Source organism: Chlorocebus sabaeus, chromosome 16 (assembly GCF_047675955.1).
Source record: "Chlorocebus sabaeus isolate Y175 chromosome 16, mChlSab1.0.hap1, whole genome shotgun sequence".
NCBI lineage: Eukaryota > Metazoa > Chordata > Mammalia > Primates > Cercopithecidae > Chlorocebus > Chlorocebus sabaeus.
This window is the reverse complement of record NC_132919.1, coordinates 63,107,196-63,129,355: the sequence shown is the minus strand read 5'-3', so window position 1 is coordinate 63,129,355 and position 22,160 is coordinate 63,107,196. Positions and strand designations below refer to the sequence as shown.

Here is a 22,160-nt window from a genome sequence, read left to right as displayed (position 1 = left end):
ATTCCCACCGTGCAGACAAGCACAATCAATATAAATAACTTCAACAGCATAGATAATAGTAAAATATAGTTAAATCATAGGAAGTTGCAAGATATGAGTATTCTTTAACCTTTGTTTTTAATGTTAGTTTATTTAATTGCTATTTGATTTCTAATAAACAACTGGCTTTCAGAATTTCTGAGAATTTAACAGTCAGCTTTCATGGGCCAGTGCAAGCATGGGATAATCAGCAAAACAGCTACCGTATCAACTGAGCTGACATGTCACCAAGGGAGTGTTAAGTAATATTAAAATTTGTATCACCTCTGGGAGGTTTTTTAACCCTGTGCAGTCAAATTCCCGGAAACAGAACTGTCACTTTTCGGTGTGTTTAGAGATTATTCTCCCTTTACTAGTTCCAGAACAGTCCTTATACATCTGAGAGGAAAAAGGAAGATAATCACTTTACTCTGAGGAAATACAGGGCCAGGTGCAGTGGCTCACACCTGTAATCCCAGCACTTCACCTCAAGGCAGGAGAATCACTTGAGGCCAAGAGTTCAAGACCACCCTGGGCAACATAGCAAGACCCCCCCTATCTCTGCCCAAAAAAAAAAAAAAAAAACTTTTTTTAATTAGCCAGGTGTGGTGGTGTATGCCTGTAGTCCCAGCTAATCCGGAGGCTGAAGTGCAAAGATTGCTTGAGCCTGGGAGGTCAAGACTGCAGTGAGCCATGAACACATTACTGCACTCCGGCCTGGGTGACAGAATGAGACCCTGTCTCAAAAAAAAAAAAAAAAAAGAAAGAAAGAAAAACAGGCCATCAGTTTTCTCTTATTTATTTTCTATGGCTTTTTTATAGGGAGGAGGAAGGATTGCTTCTTTAACTTAAATATTAAGAATATGTAACTTTTTAAAAATCACATGCTATATAAGTGAATTGCATTCTAGAGAAATGCGTAAACTGTACCTAATAGGACAGATGCACATCATGAAAGCTGTGGGTTTCTTTATTAGGACAGTCAGTTCTGATTCTTTTTGTGTGCATGAGATTTAGTGATACTTGGATCATCCAAGCATCTTCCAAACCTCACAGGCTAGTGTCAGTAGCATAATTTTCCACCTGAAATTTGAGCTGACACAACTTCTTGTTTCAGATTGTCTCCTACCTACTTGATCTTCCAGAAAAAGATGAAGAGGAAGTAGAGCGAGCACAGATCAACAGCTTTGACAGTCTCTGGGGAGAGACAGGTACCTCTCATGCACATTGCCCTCAAGAATGTGTTGTGTTTGTGTGGACTCTCATATGTTGCCCCCTTATTTTTTCCCTGGCATACATTTGGCATTCCTCTGTCTCAGGCTTTTGTATTGGAGACTGATTCAGCCAAACTAAACAGCAATTTTCCTCTTTCAGTCCTCTTTCCTTGTGGATTCTCCATACTCTTTGCACCAGAGTCTTCTTTCAAACAAAACTTTTTCCCTCTCTTGTTTCCAAATATTTTTAAAAGACTGAAAGTTACCTTACAATGTGCCAAACTAGAGCAGAAAATAATTGTGGCCTCTCTCCTTTTTATGTGATCCTTGTAGTAGATAGGAATAAATATTTCTCCCATCAAAATAACTCCTCTTGCATTTGTTAACCAGGGTGTTAAATTTTCACCCACACCTGTGGCTTAACCAAATGTTACTGTGGTAGCATGGTATATGACACAATTAATCTAATATATTGTGAGTGAAGTTGCTATCTGGATGCACAGTGAGGGCCCAGCCTCATGCAATTCCTGTTGGTCTGGAGCAAATCAGTTTCTGTATCGTTCGGTACTTACGATGCAAACAGAAGCCTCTTCCTTGTGGCTTTTGCAGGACATGATTGTTGTCTTCCCTGCAAGTCTATAAACTGCAGCATCTGGAGAAACATTAGTAACCTTCGATGTATTTTTATGAAACCAGGGCAATGAAAACTGTAGAGTAACCACAGATATGTGTCATATTTTCCAGGAGAAGTAGACCAATACTGAGATGGCCAATTTAGGGAGAATATTTTACAATGCATACAAGAAGGATATGCATTTGAGTTAGGATAAGAGTGTTATTAAAAATAAGAGGTTCTTGAACTCATTTAAATTTATAAAGACCTATTGTGGCATTTCTTCTCGTGACAAAGTCTTACATACATTTCCTGACTTGTTTAACATCATGTGGAATGGTCCAAAACTCAGGAATTTGCTTCTCGTATAATCCCTCCTTTTGTAAGATCCAGAGGGAGCAGATGCCTGGCAGCTGCAGCTTAAGAGTCCATGACAGATTAAAGGAAAGTATACAGCTGGAAACAGCTGCTGTCTCTGGAGCCCCACCCTGAGGGAAGCCAGAGGACAGACCGAGGGGAAGGAACTGGGCAGGACATCAACCACTCTGGAGTATGCATATGTATGTGACCTAGAGCTGCAGGAGGGACATGTTGGTGTGCTTCTATCAGCACAGCCTTCCCCCAACACAGTGTTGCCGCATCTCCAGCAGACCCTTTGTTGCCAAGGGCATGGCGGTGTAACCATTGACAGCAGCAGAAAGAGTCATGTCCCCATGGTGATAATGAATAGAAATTACAAGACTAATAGTCATAGCGATGAATATCAAACACATTCTAATGGTGTACTTGAAAGAAATCCTTAAAAATATTCAAGAAGGGCATGAATTAAATGGAGGACTTATTTTTATTGACATGAATTTCTTATTTTAGAATAAAATTTTATGGCCTCAGGATTTTTAAAATATTTCATACCTTAAAGTATACAATAAATGTTTACAGTGAATTTTGTACATATGTACCATATCTCAAGGTTTTTTTGTTTTTTTTTTTTTTGGTGTGACGGAGTCTCGCTCTGTCACCCAGGCTGGAGTGCAGTGGCGCGATCTCGGCTCACTGCAAGCTCTGCCTCCTGGGTTCACGCCATTCTCCTGCCTCAGCCTCCTGAGTAGCTGGGCCTACAGGCGCCCGCTACCATGCCTGGCTAATTTTTTTTGTATTTTTAGTAGAGACGGGGTTTCACCGTGTTAGCCAGGATGGTCTCGATCTCCTGACCTTGTGATCTGCCCGTCTCGGCCTCCCAAAGTGCTGGGATTACAGGCGTGAGCCACCGCGCCCAGCCTCAAGATTTTAAAAAATCAAAACTTCATGTCAGTTTGCTTATAATCAGAACTGTGTTATGTTTGATTTATGCATATATACAATATAATTATAATATTTTAAACATAAAGAGCTACTTAAACATGAGTTAAGTTGAAATTTATTTGTAATATGATTTCTTTTTTTTTTTTTTTCTTTTTTTTGAAACGGAGTCTCACAGTGTCCCCCAAGCTGGAGTGCAGTGGCACAATCTCAGCTCACTACAACCTCTGCCTCCTGGGTTCAAGTGATTCTCCTGCTTCAGCCTCCCGAGTAGCTGGAATTACAGGCATGCACCGCCACACCTGGCTAATTTTTTTTTTCTTTTGTATTTTTAGTAAAGATTTTTTTTGTATTTCGCCATGTTGGCCAGGCTGGTCTCAAACCCCTGACCTCAGGTGATCTCCCGACCTCAGCCTCCCAAAGTGCTAGGATTACAGGTGTGAGTCACTGCGCCTGGCTGTAATACAATTTCTATATCTATGAAAAATTATTTTATTTCAGCAAAAATTCTGGAAAATAATGTTTATTATGTGACAGTGACCCTACAGCTCATCACTAGTATAGAACGGACTTTGATGCACTTTTCTATCTACAGTGATGTTTATTAAACATACACGTGCCTTTCTAACTTATAGCACATGATCATTTAAATTTTTTAGTGACCTATTAAATTATGATGCCATAATTTTTTGTCCCATGACAAAATCTTATACATATTTTTGCATTTTTATATGTGGTTTGTGGTCTGTGACCCAAAGCTAGTTGGTGGGGGCTTATATCTGCAACCAGGACCTAAGTGACGATTTTTAACCTAAGGAAAATACAATGGTCATGATGTTTCCTATAATATGTATCACTTACTCTATCAAATCTAAGACACCATTAACTTTAAGAAAGTATATATCCAGTATTTTGTGCCACTACAAAAACAAACAACTTCTGCCAACTATACTGACACGACACAATTCTTTATCATCACATTAATTATAAGATGCATTCCAATTTCGGAGATGTTAAAATGTAGAGGGAGAAAGTGAATCTTAGAATATTAATTGGGGTGTGATTTTTAGACATCAAGATTTTCTGAAGGCAGATCACTAGAGCCTCCTGGTGGCTTTCATCCTCCATTTGTAGCCTCTTTCTCTTTCCAGATGTTACAACCAGCTTTCCATCTGCTGACCCCTCCCATCCCATAGGGTTTTCACAGACTTCTTATGGAACACCACAGAAGAAAAGCAAACAAGGTGACAAGACTGTTCACCATACCTTCCTCTCCCTTATGTTGTGGGCACAGACCAGGACCAGCACTGAGAGCTTCTAGCAACTCTGGAGGCCAACCCTGGAAATATATGGCCCCAAAAAGAAACCAGAGTTTACAAAATAAACTTACTAGATTCCTTTAATTCCTGCCCTCATCATCTTTTGCCTAGATTATTTCAGCTACCTCCTAATTGAGCTTCTGCCTCTAGCCTCACCCTGTTGTGATACATCTCTCAGACTTCAGCCAAAGTGATCTTTTTAGGCCATAGTCTGTCTGGGTCACTTTCCTGCTTACTGACCTTCATTTACTACTTGTAGGATTAAGTCCTTTAATGTAGCATAAAAAGACCAGTAATTATCTCCGGCCTCATATATTGTAGTAATTCCAATAACAGTAAGCATGCTGTTTTCCCCTCAGTGCCTTTATTCATGCTCTCCCTTGGCCCACCCCACACCTTCCTTGCCTGTAAATCTCCCGTTCATCTTTCAGCATCTAGCTCACATTATCATCTCTACCTGGAGGCCATCTCAGAAACCTCTTCCTCTGTGCCTTCCCTCATACCAAGGACATATCTCCATTGTATATATCACACTCTATATTAACATATTCATCTGTTTCCTTAACCATGAGTTCTTTGACAGCAGAGACAGTGTCTGACAAATAGCTCAATAAATGTTTTATTAATGGTATTTTGGATAGCAGTGATCAGTTTATTTCTCCCCAGCCACTTCCCCCTCCTCCCCCACCCCTTGATCTTACACGACCTGTCTGTGCTGGACTCTTCCAAGGTTGAAAGTAGATGAAAGAATCATTTGCATCTCTGCATTCTCTTTGCTGTCAGCATCCCATCCAAGCAGACTCTGGCTGTTTCCCCAACTCTGAGCTGCATCCTGTCTGCCTCTTCCAACTCCTTAGATGTTTCCCTTTGAAAAAAGACCATTTCTGTCAGATCATCTTGTCAGATGCTGACAAGCTAGGGAACAAATTCTGTTACTGCTCTTTTAGGAAGAAAGTTGGCTCCTAACTGCTCTGTTTGCAGTTTAGTGTTTTATAGAATTGGCTTTACCTTCATCTCCTTTTTTTTAGAAAGTTTTAACAGTTTTTGATAAATCTCATATAAAATCCAGCCATACAACTCCTTGCTCTTGGATTTTGAAAAGCCCAGATTCCATTTTACATAGTTGTGTTGTTCTGAGATGAAATTGGCCAGCTGTGTTAATAACCATGTCCAGCTATCAGCTGAAGGTTGCTGCCAAATGACATCATAACCTAAACAACAGAGATGATACAACAAAGAAAAAGGCCAAATGGAACATTCCCTCACATATAAATGTGTTATCCAGTGGGGAGAAATGGGGCATCCAGAGCAATAGAATTATCAGACTGGACAGTGTGGCTTTCCAGATGGGCACTGGTTGTGAATATTCAGATGTGTTCTGTGAACTGGCATCATTAGTGAGAGGCTTGATTCTGAAATACTGTCTATATTTTCTCTAGGATGCTGTAAGTTCTTTCATGAAAAATAATGTATTTGGCCCCTTCACATACAGAGGTTTGCTGCAACCTTATCAACCTAGCAACTACTTTAAATGGGTTCAGAATGTGGGTTAGAAATTTTCCAAATGGTTTGTTTTATGCACCGAGATAATTCTTATGATTCCTAATAAGTGTCTATCCAGTCAAATTATTAAACTACTCTTGTGTTCTGACCCATATATAGAATTCACAATTTGTTTTCTAACCTATTAGAAATATGAACTTGAGAAAGAGGGAACATAGGCTGGGCGTGGTGGCTCAAGCCTGTAATCCCAGCACTTTGGGAGGGTGAGACGGGCGGATCACGAGGTCAGGAGATCGAGACCATCCTGGCGAACACGGTGAAACCCCGTCTCTACTAAAAAGTACAAAAAAACTAACTGGGCGAGGTGGCAGGCGCCTGTAGTCCCAGCTACTCTGGAGGCTGAGGCAGGAGAATAGCGTAAACCCGGGAGGCGGAGCTTACAGTGAGCTGAGATCCGGCCACTGCACTCCAGCCTGGGTGACAGAGCGAGACTCCGTCTCAAAAAAAAAAAAAAAAAAAAAGAGGGAACATAGCTTATATTTAAAAAACAAGAAATGAAACTTCTTTATCCAGTAAATAATTATAGCCATTAACACCTGAGCTCATCCACTCAGGGTTGGAAATGACCCTCACCTCAGATAGGACCAAACCACTGCCCTCCTGTAAGGAACTGAAAAGAAATGTCAATGTCAGGAGTTCCAAACTAAAATGAAAATACACATAAGACAAGCCATAGATAGAACTGGTTGAAGAGTGCGTGTATCTTCTAAAATTACCACATTTTACTTCATAAGTCGTTTTTGTCCTTGCAGAAGGAAGGAAAATGTTACTTGAAGGTTTATATTTGTGGAAATTACAGGTAGTTTTCATTTTGCATATGACTCAGTAGTGGATAAATTTGGCCAAGTCCAGAGACAAAATGCCATAATTTGCACTTAAGTGGAAACGAATGCAAATGTCCATTTGATATAAATTTTATTTGCTTCTCTGAATACATTTTAAAGTTTGCAAACTGCAGTATCTGTGCCTGCCAAATATTATTTTCTGGTTTGTTACTGGAGTAGGAGGCCATAACAAAAGAAGGACCTGCTGACTACTACATCAATTTTTTAAGTCAATTTGGAAAAAAAAAAAATCTTTATCCTCTTTATTTAAAATGAAGTATAACTCCTACATGTTCTAACAGTGTTTCCATCCTCCATACCCCTCATTTTTTAAAACAATAGACTTGTGCACCTGGTTAAATGAAACAAATACATATTTGTTAAAAGATAGACTTCATATCTCCAAACTCCTCTTTCTGCTGTTGAAATGATACTCTGAGGGCCAAATAGGCATTCGTAAAATCTCCTTTGTGTCAGAGATCATATTGTCAGTGGATAGCGGCACAAGAAGAATGTTTCTGTTTTTTTCCTAATGTGTCTCTTAAACTCACTGTAGCTATTTTTACATGTGACTTCATTATTTTATATTCAGAAGAAAATAGTCTTTGTCATACGTCTTTTCTCATCTTTAAGACTGCTACCTTGAATCATTCTAATCCTTATATAAAAAATGATTGCAAATGTACCAGAAACGTCTGTATCAACTAATGAAGAAAAACAATGAAAACTGGCCCAAGACTTTGGACTGCAATTCCTAACTTTGGTTCTCTAGGATTAAGAGCCCAGGGTAGAGCTTGGCTGGGGGTAGTTCCCAGCTAATTCTTAAAAAAAAAAAAAAAAAAAAAAATTTATCTCTGCAAAGATCTTGTCTTTAGATTCCACCCGCACGTAGACTAACAAAGTTTGTAGCTAGGAAGAGATACCAAACGAGAGGTAGACCAAAGCAGAGAAGACAGTCTAGTCAGGGAAAATGAAACCAAGTGAGTTTGATTAAAGGTGAGTTTTCAATAGATTTATTATTATTATAATTGTTCCCAAATATTGTGAGGCAATTTAAATGTGTCTTTATTCATTATTTTTCTTTACAACTTTTCTTTAAGGAAAAGGTGGCAAAAATCATTATTCTTAGAAGTAAAGTAGCAATTACATTAATGAAACATAGGGATATGTCACGTTTAACATGGAGCACCGGAGAGGACAAGAACCACCTATCCTCAGTCTTTGTTCTCTGCCTTTAGCCTTAACAGCTGCAGCCGGAAGGGGCAAACTGGAGGTGTGCCGTCTGCTCTTGGAACAAGGGGCGGCAGTGGCCCAGCCAAACCGCCGAGGGGCAGTGCCACTATTCAGCACAGTGCGCCAGGGCCACTGGCAGGTAAGCAGGGTGACCACTTCCAGTCCCTCAGGCGGGACTGAGTTCTATGTGAGGACTTCTGATACACAGAGCAAAATGATCACAAGTAAAGTTTGGGTTACCCAGCAGTGATCAGGTTTGAGGACTTGGACCTTTGTTGTGAATATTCTGGTTAATTGAGAATACGACAGTTAACATTCAAAACAATCACTTTGTATAGAAGGACTAACTACTTTTGTCCTGGTAATAGAGTGACCTCCTTCTCACATTTCACAGTATCCAAAGTCTCCTTGGAAGGTTCATTTCTCAGCGAACTTACGCTAATCACTTACCTGCAGATGTCTGAGACTTACTGAAAGAAAACACAGTGAATGCAAATTCTAATGATACAATCCTTTTAGATGTTTGGATTCTGGATAAATGTTAATTTATACACTTAGGATGGAAATGAAAGCACACTGATAATAATCTTCAGAAGTATTTCAATAGAAGAAAGGCTGTAGAAGCCAAACAGCCCTAAAGAGTTATCAGAGACACTTTATTATGTTCAGTTCAGTTGGAAGTATTAACTGCAGGCAGATTTGCAACCACTAGAGGGCAATAAAGGAGTGATTTATGTTGGAACTTCCATTATGGGATTGTTTAATCCTACAACTTGACCTTTGTTAAGTTCTTTTTTACTTAGTAGCTAAGTCAGACATTGAGAGTTGAAACCTTCTCATTTGGCTGTCCCTAAGACAGTTAGAGATTAAATCACATGGTACTAGGACTTTGCAGGTACTTCTAGAGGGTAGTGGAAAGATGCATAGAGGGGTGACTGGTACAGCAGTAGGAATTCCTACAGGATATGAGATAGTGTGCACTTGTCTTCTCCACAGCTCTTCTTTGGGCTGATTGGTCCCTGTTTCTCTGCACTTGCAGATTGTTGATCTTTTACTCACCCATGGAGCTGATGTCAACATGGCAGACAAGCAGGGCCGCACTCCCCTGATGATGGCTGCTTCCGAAGGCCATCTAGGAACTGTGGACTTTCTACTTGCACAAGGTTAGTCTTGGGATGCTAGAGCTGGTTGGCCAGTGTCCATCATTACCTGGTGAACTCATGATTTCCAGCAATGGATCCCAGGAGATGCTAAGAACAGATATTAATCCAGTTGGTTGGAAAATGAAAGGCTATCTCCTCCCCTCTCGTATTCAGTGTAGTGCTTCTAACTCTAATACTCTCTGTTTCTTTATGACTTGAGGGATTTAAATAAAATTGACATATTCTAAAGTCTCATTCAGATCAGTACTCTCCAAACTTTGACTTTTAAAAAATATATACTCAATAAATGTTCATCTTCCAGGGATTGTACTTTGACTTCAAGTTTATCAATTCTTTTGTAAGCCTGCACAACTAATATTTTTCTTGAATTCAAAGGAGGCAAATGCCAGTGAAGACCCCTGCTGACTGTGGGATCCTATTTGGGGGATCCAGATTATTACCCGTTGTAATAAATTCCTTTTGACACTTACCAACATCCACAAATTCCTGGTGAATGGGAAATAAGTTAAAGGAGATGTTGATCACACCACCATCGTAAAGCACGTCAGGCTCCTGTTGGCTGCTGTGACCTCCATCGCCTGTGCATAACGGTGGCTGCTGATGGTGGACCTCTGTAGTAGAAAAAGCTACTACAATACAGTACAGATGACTCCGCAGTGCCATCTAGTGGAGCTTGAGCATTTGCTTGAAGCAAGAGGCAGTCAGAGGTGGTCATTCCAATTAGCCTCTGCTACTAGTAAACTGGACCCAAATGTCTGTAATTATATCCACAAGCACATGTACTTTCCTTCAAGGAAGCCAACCTCCTGAAGAATTATGCCTAGGCCGGAGCAACTGAGGGTAGTTTAATTAGGAAGAAATTTAGGTTTCTTCTAAGATTTCAAACTACAGCTCAGTCAGATTTATTGGATCTTTAGCTGGATCCCTCAAGTAAGATCTGTTTCCACAGACTCAGACTCAAGACTGGGTCAGAATCAGAGAGTTGCTCTTACAGGGTGCAAAATGGCTCTTGCCTTCCCCATATAAGCTACCAAAGAAATTTGGCTTCATGATATCTATCTTCATTTCTGCTGGGGAAAGCAGGGAGGAGGAAGAATGTACCTAAATTCTCAAGATAAGATGTGTCTGGAGTAAATATTCCAGAACAAATGAAGTCCACTGAAAGAGGCAGGACCTCTTGAGCCCCTGATAACCTTTAGATAGCTGCAAAGTACCTGTCATGTGCCAGTAGAGGCTCCGTAGTCATAGATTCCAGGTATTTGTTCTCCCTTACCAGCAAAGACATTTTCATCTTTGTACTGTTTCATTTTTTTCCACACTTAAATGAGAGGCTTAATGAATTCCACAAAGATTTATTTAGGCTGTGTTGTTAGCAGAACACTATACTAGGAACTATGAGTGGTTCTGATTTTTGTAATTAATACACTATAATCAGTGCCCTCAAAGGGTCTATAATGTGGCAAGGAAGAGATGAAACAAAGATAAATACCTTAAAAAACAGAGAATCCTGAGTGCTCTGATACAGGGGTCCTCTGAGTTAGACTAGGACAGACTTTGAAATTCGAAGAGGAAAAATGTTCTATATTTAGGGAGAGGAAGTAACACAGATGAAAGGCCGAAGAGGAGTGACAGGTTTGGAGAAATATGTAGGCTGTCTAGTAAAGTGTAAGGGGACTACAGAAAATAAAATTGGAAAGGTATATGGAAATGGAAAAGGACCAAGTTAGAAGAATCTGGACTTAATTCTAAAGGAATCTGGAGAGGCTTTTAAATTTTTTAAATAAGGAATTGATGGTAGAGTTATGCTTTAAAAACAATCACACTGGCAGTATGTGAATAGTGGATTTGATAAAGGAGCCAGGAGATCAGTTAGGAAGCCCTTGTAATGGAACAGATGAGGCATAATGAGGTCCTAACCCAAGGGCAGTAGCTTTCAGAATAGACCAAAAGGGCTATGTGCAAGAGGTATTTTGGATATGAAGTCTGATTAGATGTAGAAAATAAGGATAGAAGAGTTAAAGATAACTCCAGAGTTGTAAGATGGACATTTGGAAGAATTGTAATTTCATTAACTGCGTGAGAAAGAAAAAAGAGAAAAGGAAGATTACAAATTGGATTTTGGAAGTGTTTAACATATTATGGATTTGTTTCATATGTATCTCCTTTTAATTTCTTCTCTTTCCTTATCTTTGGAAAAATCAGTTCATCTGTAATATACATCCAAAACTTTCTTATCCTACTTTTTCCACCACTGGATACTTTGTCCAGGAAATTTGTAGATGTTGTATCTGAGAAAATGCCTTGGATTCTCTTCCGTATTTAAACTTATTCCATATTAGAGTCAGTGTTTTAATTACAAACTATACTATTACATAAATGGCTCTCATCAGGATTAAGGTATGGTCCCTTCCAGCTTTTCATCCTCCTATGGGAAATCACAAACTCTACTGACCTCTAGGGATGCAAAGGTGATAGGCTAGATAACTGCTGAGTAAACCCTGAGCCTGCTGTGGCAGGTCCTAAGCTTAAGCTGATATCTGAATCCTGACCAGCTGAGGGGGCAGCCAAGTGTCCTGGTGCAGTAAGTTGATCTCTGATGGAGTTAAATATGACATGCCTACTGTGTGAAAAGAGTTGTCTTAGGTACTCTTTTAGCAAATAAATGATGCGCTTCTTGCCATCGAAGGCCTTACAGTCTGGGCCTTAAGAACCAAATGTATATTGGATTTTAGACTGATTACAAAACAGCATGTCAAGTATGCTTGATCCTTTCAAGTGAAAATAGAAATATTGAAAGGAAACAGATCCAGAATATGAAAGGGTGGGTGGAGAATTTAAAAGGGGGGAATGGAATTATTGAATAAGGCTGAGTAGTTTAAACTCTGAATTTCTTGTTTATTTGATTTGTATTTGTTTTTTGTTTTTGTTTTTGTCTTTTTTTAGAGGCAAGGTCTCACTCCATCACCCAGGCTGGAGTGCAGTGGCCTAATCATAGCTCACCAAAGCCTGGAACTCCTGGGCTCAAGCAATGCTCCCATCTCATCCTCCCATCCCAGCCTTCCTAGTAGCTAAGACTTCAGGCTCACACCACCACACCTGACTAATTTCTTAGTTTTTTGTAGAGACAGAGTCTCACCATGTTGCCCAGGCTGGTCTCAGATTTCTGGCCTCAAGCAGTCCTCCCACCTCGGCCTCCCAGAGTGCTGGGATTATAGGTGTGAGTCACTGCATCCAATGAAATATTTATTTTTTTAATTGACAAGTTACAAATGAATGTGCCATAATGTACTGCTTAACCACGGGGATAGGTTCAGAGAAATGCATTTTGAGAATTGTATCCTTAGGTGATTTTGTCATGTGTAAACATCATAGAGTGCACTTACACAAACTTGGGCTGTATAGCCTACTACACACCTAGGCTGTATAGTATAGCCTGGTGCTCCCAGGCTACAAACCTGTACAGCATATTACTGCACTGAGTTACTGTGAACAGTTGTAACACAGTGGTATTTGTGTAGCTAAACATACCTCACCATAAAAAGGAGCAGTATTGTGTACAACATGATGTTTTGATACAGGCTGTATATCCCTTATCTGAAATGCTTGCTTGTATATCCCTTATCTGAAACGCTTCTGTTGGGATTTTATTTTTTTGTATTTTGAACTATTTGCATTATACTTACTGGTTGAGCATTTCTAATCCAAAAATGGGAAATCCAAAATGCTGCAATCTGTATTTCCTTTGAGCGTCACATTGGCCCTCAAAAAGGTTCAGATTGTTGAGCAGTTCTAATTTCAGATTTTCAGATTAGGGATACTCAAGCTGTATATGTATACATTGTGGAATGGCTAACTCAAGCTACTTAACGTGTGCCTTACCTTACACACTTTTTTTCTTCTGCTGAAAATGCCTAAAATGTACTTTCATAGCAATTTTCAAGTATATATTGTTATTAACTATCACTATGACTATAGTTAAGAACTATAGAGTAGATTTAGTCTACTAGTTAATAACCAGTACAGTAGATCTCTTAAGCTTATTTCTTCTTTCTAAGTGAATTGTATGTCTTTGACCAACATCTCCGCAATACCCACCACCTCCTAGTTTCTGGTAACCACCATTTTAGTCTTTGATTCTGTGAATTTAACTTTATTAGATTAAACTCCAGATTTCTTTCGTGGCCTGGGCTCAGTGTCCTCTCATGTGTTTATTTTCCCCACCTGCTGAGGGAGAAGGTGGCCTGGCCCTGCGATCAATGACAAAATGTCCTGGGCTCCTATTTGATGAGACTGTCTCAAGGAGTTAGCACTATTATCAGTGGAAGGCTTCTGCTCAGTTCAGAAAACATTCACTGAGCTCCGGTGTGGTAAGGGCCGAGACAGCCAGATCACTTGAGGTCAGGAGTTCAAGACCAGCCTGGCCAACATGGTGAAACCCATCTCTACTAAAAATATAAAAATTAGCCAGGCGTGGTGTGCGTGCCTTTAATCCCAGCTACTTGGGAGTCTGAGGCAGGAGAATTGTCTGAACCTGGGAGGTGGAGGTTGCAATGAACTGAGATTGGGCCACTGCACTCCAGCCTGGGCAACAGAGCAAGACTGCATCTAGAGAGAAAAAAAATGAGGAAGAAGAAGAAAACACTCATTGAGAATTTATTACATGCAAATAGGATACATAAAAATAGATAAATAATGGAATAAGTTGACTTATGTTAAGCATATTTAAGATGAGGTAGCAGTGAACTGTGAGAAGCTTCTTAGAGGCAGGAGGATGGAGATAGTTCTTAGAGAATGGGAAGAAGTGAGGCAAGTCATGGGAGAAGAAAAGCTCTTCCACACACGTGGAGCACCGTGACCAAGAGTGAGGATGCGGGAGGATTGGCGGGAGATCCAAGAGGCAGTGAGCACATCCATTTGGCCGAAGTGGAGGATTGTCACAGGGGAATAATAAAACAGGTATAGAGAGTAATTGGGAATAGATTGTGGATAACCTTGAATACTCAGTAAAACAACTGGAATCTATTTTATTGAAAGCTTGTAGGATGAACTTTTAGCAGTTGAGATGTAACTGGCATACCAGGATCAGTCTTAAAATGGAAATAGTCCAGAAACGAGCGGTGTTCTTTGTAGGAGCGTGCCCCTTCAGTGCTTCCCCTCCTGCTGTGCGTTTCCATGTCTCCTCAGCCCTGTGCTATCACTTGCCTTTGCAGGTGCCTCCATTGCTCTCATGGACAAAGAAGGATTGACAGCCCTCAGCTGGGCTTGTTTGAAGGGCCATCTCTCAGTAGTACGTTCTCTGGTGGATAACGGAGCTGCCACAGACCATGCTGACAAGAATGGCCGTACCCCACTGGATCTGGCAGCTTTCTATGGTGATGCTGAGGTGGTAAGTACCTTTAAACAGCCTCAGGAGAGCAGAGAGAGGGCTGTTCTCCATCCATACTACCTGGAGTTGAAAGTGGAGTGATGTATTGATGATTCCTGATACAGAGCTCTCAGATCTATACTTGCTAGAGAGCAAGAATATTCAAAATGCTCTTAAAGATCAAGAATATAGCTAAGGCCTGAAATACCTTGGCGGCATAGCCTGGTTCAGGCCAGCAGTTGAAAAAGGGCAGGCAGCAGCCAGAGCCCTCAGTGGAACAGTGCTGAGCCATTACACCTGTCCTAACTGCTCTGCTTGATCCGTGTCCTAGGTTCAGTTCCTGGTAGATCACGGGGCCATGATCGAGCACGTTGACTACAGTGGAATGCGCCCTTTGGATAGGGCAGTGGGGTGCCGGAACACTTCTGTTGTTGTCACTCTTCTGAAGAAAGGAGCCAAGATAGGTAGGAGAAGGGAAGAAGGTGTTGGCCATCTGTGCCCAGGGGCCAGACTGGTCCAGTGGTCTGGCTGCCCTGGGTATTTGGTGTAAGCATATATAGTTCCCCTTCCTCCCTGGCCCAATTATTGTCCAAGTGAACAGAGAGGCTCTTGGCCCAGAGAAAGCACCATGTGAGCCATAGTCTGCAGTCCCAACCTGTGTCCAGAACCACATGGTTCTCTACCATGTCCCTTGTAGCCTTACCCAGGAGGCTGCTCTGGCCTTAAGCACCTCTCAGCACTGCCTCTGTACCAGCCCCACCCTGTCAGCATCCTGGATCTCTGCACTGCCGTGAGCCTTTGCTTTCCCTTGCTCTGAATGTGCTTCAGACTCAAGTCCCTGCTGCCGCTGTCCCAGCTGCTCCCCAAGCCCACAGACCTGTAGATGAGGGTTGGCTGATATGCTGGCTTTGTGCTGCCTGCCTCTCACTGCTGCTTTTTCCTTCTTTTTTTTTTTTTTCACCTTCATCCATTTTTTTTTCCTCTCCTACAACTTTTTGTTTTCTCCTTTCTTTGAAGGTTGTCAGACGTTACCGAGTCGCCCACGAGGTATATTTCACCGCTGTCAGCATCAGGCGTGGTCTGATGGCTTGGTCAGCTTTGCCTTCTCCTCTTTGGTTTAGCCTGCATGAGTTCCCTACACCTCTAATCTTTTAATTTACTTCACCTTAAAAGAAGATTTTTTTTAATGACTGTTGTAGAGAATAACTTGAACTTTTGATAACTAACCTTGAAAAGCATAGTTTGTAAATAATTCAGGCATTTGTAAACTAATCAATGTAACCTTTTCTTTCTTTTTGTGGGTAAAATCATCCTCAGTAATGTTGGTTTGTTTCACATCTGATTGACATTCGAACTGTGCTCCTGCTTCAAAGTGAATCCCGGGGAGTCGTAGTTGGTACTTATCATTTAAGGGAAGCTTTAGAGTTATCAGTGGTTTCCCTTCTGCAAAGTACATATTTTAAAGTTAAGAGGCTAAACGTCTGGGGGTTTTGAGTCCCAAATCCAAAATAAATTACCCTTTTTGGACTTTTCAAATCCTGTGGTAATGTTTAATATAAATCCTTTCTCCCAATTTCCTTATTTAAAATAATTCCAAACTGAGCCACTGCCTGCCCACATGCAGCATGCAGGCTTTGCTGCCCTCATGTGGGGCAGGCTCACATGGTTCCAATGTTCTTATTTTAAGGTGAATACAAATCCAGTGCAGCTTCTTGGCAGTGGGAGTTACTAAAATACTCCCAGGTCTAAAAGATGAGGTACTGATTGTGGAGCAAGTTGTTCTCTCAGCAGAAATTCCCCCAGGGTATTTTTTTCACCTAGCTTCCTACCACCCTTACATTGTATGAGTTTTTTACCCATCATGCATCCTGTACACTACAGGTCCAGCCACATGGGCGATGGCCACCTCCAAGCCAGACATCATGATCATCCTCTTGAGCAAGCTGATGGAAGAGGGGGACATGTTTTATAAGGTGAGGGGAGGGAGGGACACAGTTTCTTCAGAACAGCCACTCGCTGTTTTCTATGTGTAGAATCTTCCAAAGTCTTGAAATCAATTCTCATCTTTTGTTGTAGAGGCCAAGGGAAAATACTGTTCCTCAGTGATGGCCTCATATGTTGGGGATCCTGGGGTTCTACCTTACCAAGAGAGCAAGGGTAGCGTATACTTGCCTGCAGCTGATCAACCTAAAGCCCTGGTTTCACCTGGTCACTAACCGGTGGTTATGTCGATTTCTACATGGAATCTGTTAGGTAGGATCTGGAAACTCATGGGACAAGTAAAAGTAAAATTATGTAGTATAGCTATTTCCATTATGTTGATCCTAGCTTTCATATGTCATTATATATATGTAGATTAAAAAGTACATAACAATAGCTTATCAGCATCCTTGAATAAGATAAGGAAACCAAGACAAATAGCAATTATAAGATTTGTTTGAAATCATTCACTGAATGACAACAATTACAAAAACTATGGAGTCTTTTTGTACTCACAGTCCAAGCTGAAGGCTCCATACCTGAGTTTATCCACAGATAAACTCCTTGGTCTATTCCATGTCAAAGTCATCGCACTGTGTTGAGATCAGCTAGATTACCTGCCCCCAAAGCTTCATACAAATCCAACCCAGTTTTTGGCAGCAGGCATCACTGACACTTCCCCAAGACTAAAAGTTAAGGAAAAATAGTTGTGAAGCATATTATTCTCACCCGTGTCAGGAGTGTACAAGTTCCTAGGAGCAGAATTCTATCTTCTAAGTACCCTTTGAGTGAGTCATGGTAATCTAGGACTCTCAGGCTTTCAGGAAGCTTAAACCCTGGCCCAACCTTGATTTTACGCAACTTCAAAGAAGGTCCTCATTACCCTAGATGTCATATTTATGGACTTCACAATGGCATTGCTCTCAGGTTATGTCCTGGTTATAGCATAACTTCTGGTATTCTGAGGCAAGGAGTCCTCTTAATGAAAATATGCAGTGCCATTATTGTTCCCCTCAGAATTCTACCTTGAAAGATTCCAAATCTCTCCTTCGTGACTGGTGCTAAGGGAAAAGTAAAAGACTAGGATCCCTGTGGAGTTGTAAGTATAGAGAAGGAATAGAGTGGATAACGATCAGCTAAAGGGGTGGGAGATGCTGCCTGCATCTTTCTGGGCTCAGCTTACAGATTTTCAGATACAAAGTGGAAGAAAAGTGTAAGGTCACTATGGCCAGATCTCTAAATTGGTCATAGATTTACTTCATCTTGGATAATCCCTCCTGCAACATCCGATGGAATCACAAACTCTAAACTTCACTTCTCTACTGCCACCCTGCTCCATGCCTTTTCCGAAAATGGGGAACACTGATTGGTATTATTTTATGCCATGAGATTAGGGAAACAACCACTAGACTGCTTTAGCTCCCACATCCTTCGTGAGCAAGAGAATGACTTCTACAGGGCTGACCAGGTGGAGCGTCAGACCAAAAAAAGAGTTCTCCAGACAAACCAGAAATTAAGGAAGAAGTAATAACTTTGAAGTGCTTGGGACTAGGAAGTCATTTGTGTTCTGTAGAGATCAGTTCAAGCAAAAGGAACTTCGAAATGAGCATGGTCAGCCTCTTTGGAATCCAGTTGGGAAGCCAGGGTCTAGGGCCTTCCATTTGCCAAGGCTTTGTCTCCCTGGCTTGTATCTTGGGTATCTCCTCAACCTTGCCTTTCCTGCCAGATGAGTTTCCTATAGAAAAGACTAGACCCTTCTGCCCTCACCATCAGGGCCAGAACTCCTCTCTAGGCTGATGTTTGGGAGGGTTCGCACTTAGTAACAGCTGCTGAGAAGAGGAAGGGAGTGGGGACCACACTTCCTCAGCTGTTCCTCAGACCAACTGTGTGTTTCGCCATCTTGTGCTCCTATTAGAAAGGTAAAGTAAAGGAAGCTGCCCAGCGCTACCAGTACGCCCTGAAGAAGTTCCCTAGAGAAGGGTTTGGTGAGGACTTGAAAACTTTCCGGGAACTAAAGGTGTCTCTCCTCCTCAACCTCTCTCGGTGTCGCAGGAAAATGAACGTAAGTCCTTGTCACCCCAACTCCTTTCTGCAATCCTGGAAGCTGATAGCCCATGTCACTCATTAGCTTTTACCAGGCCCCTGAAATCCTCCTCTGCCCCATTTGGAACTTGGTTGTCCTTCACAGAGCACTGACATTTGCAATTTGAAAGAAATTAAGTCTAAGTATCTCAAACTGTAAAGAAATTAATGCTGTGACTACTTTGCAGCTTTCTGAATGTTCATAATTTCACTGAAAGTGATGAGAATACCATCTTTTCCCACCCCCATACCACCCAGTCAATGTTCTGGTCTTTGGGAAAATGTGAGAGCAGTGGTCACTAGAATTCCAGTTGCAATTAGATATGAATTGTAGTCATTACTCTCAGGTATAGTCCCTTGTCATTTGAAGAAGGGCTAAGAGGAGGGCTCAGGACCATGGTCTTGAAGGTTTAACTTCTGAGGCTGTTGAACTTTTTGCCTCTTTCCTCATCTTTGTATCCCAGCATGCCATGTCCCTTCTCATCCTAGAGGGAATCTCAGAACTCCCCCTGGACCTTGACTGTCTCCCTGGTAGGCCACAGTCCTTCCTGCCTACCTTGCAGACCCATCTCAGATGCCCCCAGCCACTGCTCCCTCAGCCACTGCCCTTTAACATAAAGACACTCCAAGCCAAGAACCCTCTCTCAGGTTTTGGAAATAGCTAAGATTGCATCAGGAGTCTCTGACATCCACCAGCCTGAGGTCTCACAGTTCTTCAGGAGATAAACACAATCCAAGCCATACAGATGCATCAATCAATTAAAACCTCAGCTGGACGGAAGCAGAATTGAAACCTCATGGCCAGGGATCTTCCAGAAAGATGATTTGTGTGTGTAACCTTTAGATCATCCATTTCAGACCCTAAACCCTGACACTTGGAAGGAGCCTGAGATAAACCTGACTGTCTCAGAGAACACAGCCATGACGCTCAGAGGCAGAGTTGCCCCATGGTGCTGAGGGAAGTGGGGACATGGAAGAGGCCCCCCGACGCCGGGAAGGGAGAGGGTGGTGGTCTCGGGAGACAGTGAGGTTTTCATGGCCACGGGGTCTCCTGTGAAATGAAAGGAACAGCACCAAGGCCTCCCCTGGCACCAGCCGAGGAGGATGAGGCAAAGCTCCAAAGTTGCTGCCAACCCACTGATCTCTTTTCCCTACCAAATAATAGACTTTTTAAAAATGCCCTTGTCTTTTCAGGAATAATGATGGTCCCAAAAAAACAAATAAAAGGGTAAGGCTGGAAGCAGAGCAGGGATAGGTGACCCATAAAAGGTGAAATTCCTTCTAGCTCCACATTTGTTCAGAAGCAGTTGTTAACCACCTCCTGGGCCAGTACTGTGCCAAGCACCAGACGTCTGTCTTCTTAGGTAGAGGATTTCCCATCAACTTTTAAAAAATGTTTTTACCTATGCCCCAGGGCCTTTGTTCTGCCCAAGGCCTTGTTTTCTGCCTTAGGACTCATGACTATAACCAGAGGCTACTGTGCTATACTGTGGCTTTGACACTAAAAGAAGGGGGAACCTTCCCTTTTAGCTTAGTATTTGAGGGAATACTAAAAACCGCAGACTGCCTAGGTGGCGCTGTTCCCCACCCCACCCCACGGTCTGTGTTCACAGCCCTGCGAGCATGTTCCTCACAGGGACAGCACAGACCTCAGTCACAGCCGGGGTCTTCTCTTCTTTTGTTTTGTTTTGTTTTTAATTTTAAGTGTTTCCTTAGTAAGGAACCAGTGAAGAAAAGGAACAGACCAGAGAAGCCTCTGTGAAATAGAAAGAAAACGATAATTAGCACCTACTGTGTGCCAGGAACTGTGCAGGGCTTTTAAATATTGTATCACACTTGATCCTACCTCTGGAGTAGGTATGGATGAGAAAAGACATCATACACTCGGGGGTATGAAGCTGGTCAGAGAATTGAACCCAAGTCTGTCTGACAGCCCCTCTCCCTCTAGTCTCCGTAGTCAGTGCAGTTTCCTGTACAGACGTCACCTTCCTGGACTTTACAGGACACCTTCTCACCTGTCCCTTAGAAAGCCAAAGGGTAGTGCATGTAGCAGGAGGGTGTGGGGCTCAGACCAGGGTCCACACGAGTTGTGGACGTGTGCGTTTGCCTTCTACACGCGTGGATAACTTCAGGAGCTTCGCTGGAAAGGGTTGGTGTTTGACTTCCGGGCTGAGAACTGTATTAGAAAGGCAAAAAGGGAAAATTAAAACTATTTTAATATTCTGGGCAGATAAAGTCCAGTGAGCAGTCGCAAGGCTACACAGGACAAAGGCAGAAGGAACTTTCAGTCCACAGGCCCCATGGCTAGAGTCATGTCAGGCACATCTAGCGTCCCAGGCTTTCCATCCATGAATGTCAAAAACTGTACAAATAATTTGTTTTATTCCCAAGTTGTCTATTTTTTATATCTCATCAATGACTCATTTGCACACCTATTGTAATGACAGGATTTTGGAATGGCGGAGGAATTTGCTACTAAGGCCCTGGAGCTGAAACCGAAATCTTATGAAGCTTACTATGCGAGAGCAAGGGCAAAACGCAGCAGCAGGTGAGGAGAGAGAGAGAGGGTGAAAGCAAGAGGTCTCTTTTCTGAAAATTTGGCCAAGGCAGCGTCGGCCACCCTGGGGCATATGTACCCAAATACATCTCTGTCCTTGAGAACTGTCAGGGCCAAGCTTTGGGGATGGCTCTGATAGCACAGCCCTCAGCTCGAGATCGGCAAATCTGCTGGGCTGTGGAGACCACGAATGTTTCACTTCGGGAGAAACACTTTTTCCCTGGAGAATGGCAGCTTCTTCCAAGAAGCCTCTGCCATATCTCAGGCACTTTTCAACCCCCAAAGCAGCTAGCATAAAGAGACAACGGTGACTTAAAGAAGTCACTTAAGCAGAGCATCCGACCACCTCTTTTAGAAGGGAAAGTAGGATGGTTCACTTAACATCACAGGTTCCTCTTCCTTCTCCCATAGGCGTTTGGGGAATCCCAGATTAGTCAGTCTTCCTTCTGGGGCTGTCCTCAAGTCTGGTGGCATCAGACCCCCTTCCACCTAAACCATCACCCACCACACACACACGGAGTCATGAGGTCCTTGCTGTCAGGATGGAGAGGACCCAAGAGAACACCATTCCACATTCCTCGTGCCCATCTGCTGTAGTTTGGCCAGTGGGCAGAGACGCTCCCAGAAGAACCTAGAACCTGCCGTCAGTGATCTTTGTGTAACTGGTCACTGTCTCTTATGCCTCCTGCCCTCCTTCTCCCTAGCTGCATGGGAAAGAACTGCTTCAGGTTCACTGCTATGACCAGGGGCATATGGTCCTGAAAATCACACTCAGGTTGAGGCTAGTGATGGTGGTGGCAGTGATCGCACTCTTATCTAGCTGGGGTAACAAAGTCCTTACAGAAACCTGACTCAAATTCTCCTTCCCTCTGGATTGTTCCTTTTTCACCAGGCCAGTTGCCCCTCCCAGGTGATATTAGTAGAGAAGAT

At 42.2% G+C, this 22,160-nt stretch overlaps 1 protein-coding gene across 7 annotated transcripts in view; it reads left to right on the top strand.

Annotated features, from left to right (window-relative positions):
- TANC2 (tetratricopeptide repeat, ankyrin repeat and coiled-coil containing 2) overlaps positions 1-22,160 on the top strand; it is a 478,761-nt gene that overhangs the window by 448,298 nt on the left and 8,303 nt on the right. For 5 of the 7 annotated variants that reach the window (XM_037993758.2, XM_008012175.3, XM_037993757.2 and 2 more), the window contains 9 exons: positions 1,136-1,229; positions 8,089-8,222; positions 9,123-9,246; positions 14,457-14,632; positions 14,943-15,075; positions 15,629-15,658; positions 16,493-16,584; positions 18,507-18,653; positions 21,121-21,221. In XM_037993758.2, coding sequence (XP_037849686.1) covers positions 1,136-1,229; positions 8,089-8,222; positions 9,123-9,246; positions 14,457-14,632; positions 14,943-15,075; positions 15,629-15,658; positions 16,493-16,584; positions 18,507-18,653; positions 21,121-21,221 — 1,031 coding nt within the window. The remainder of the gene's footprint in view (positions 1-1,135; positions 1,230-8,088; positions 8,223-9,122; positions 9,247-14,456; positions 14,633-14,942; positions 15,076-15,628; positions 15,659-16,492; positions 16,585-18,506; positions 18,654-21,120; positions 21,222-22,160) is intronic. The other 2 variants (XM_008012171.3, XM_037993756.2) reach the window with 1 other exon arrangement.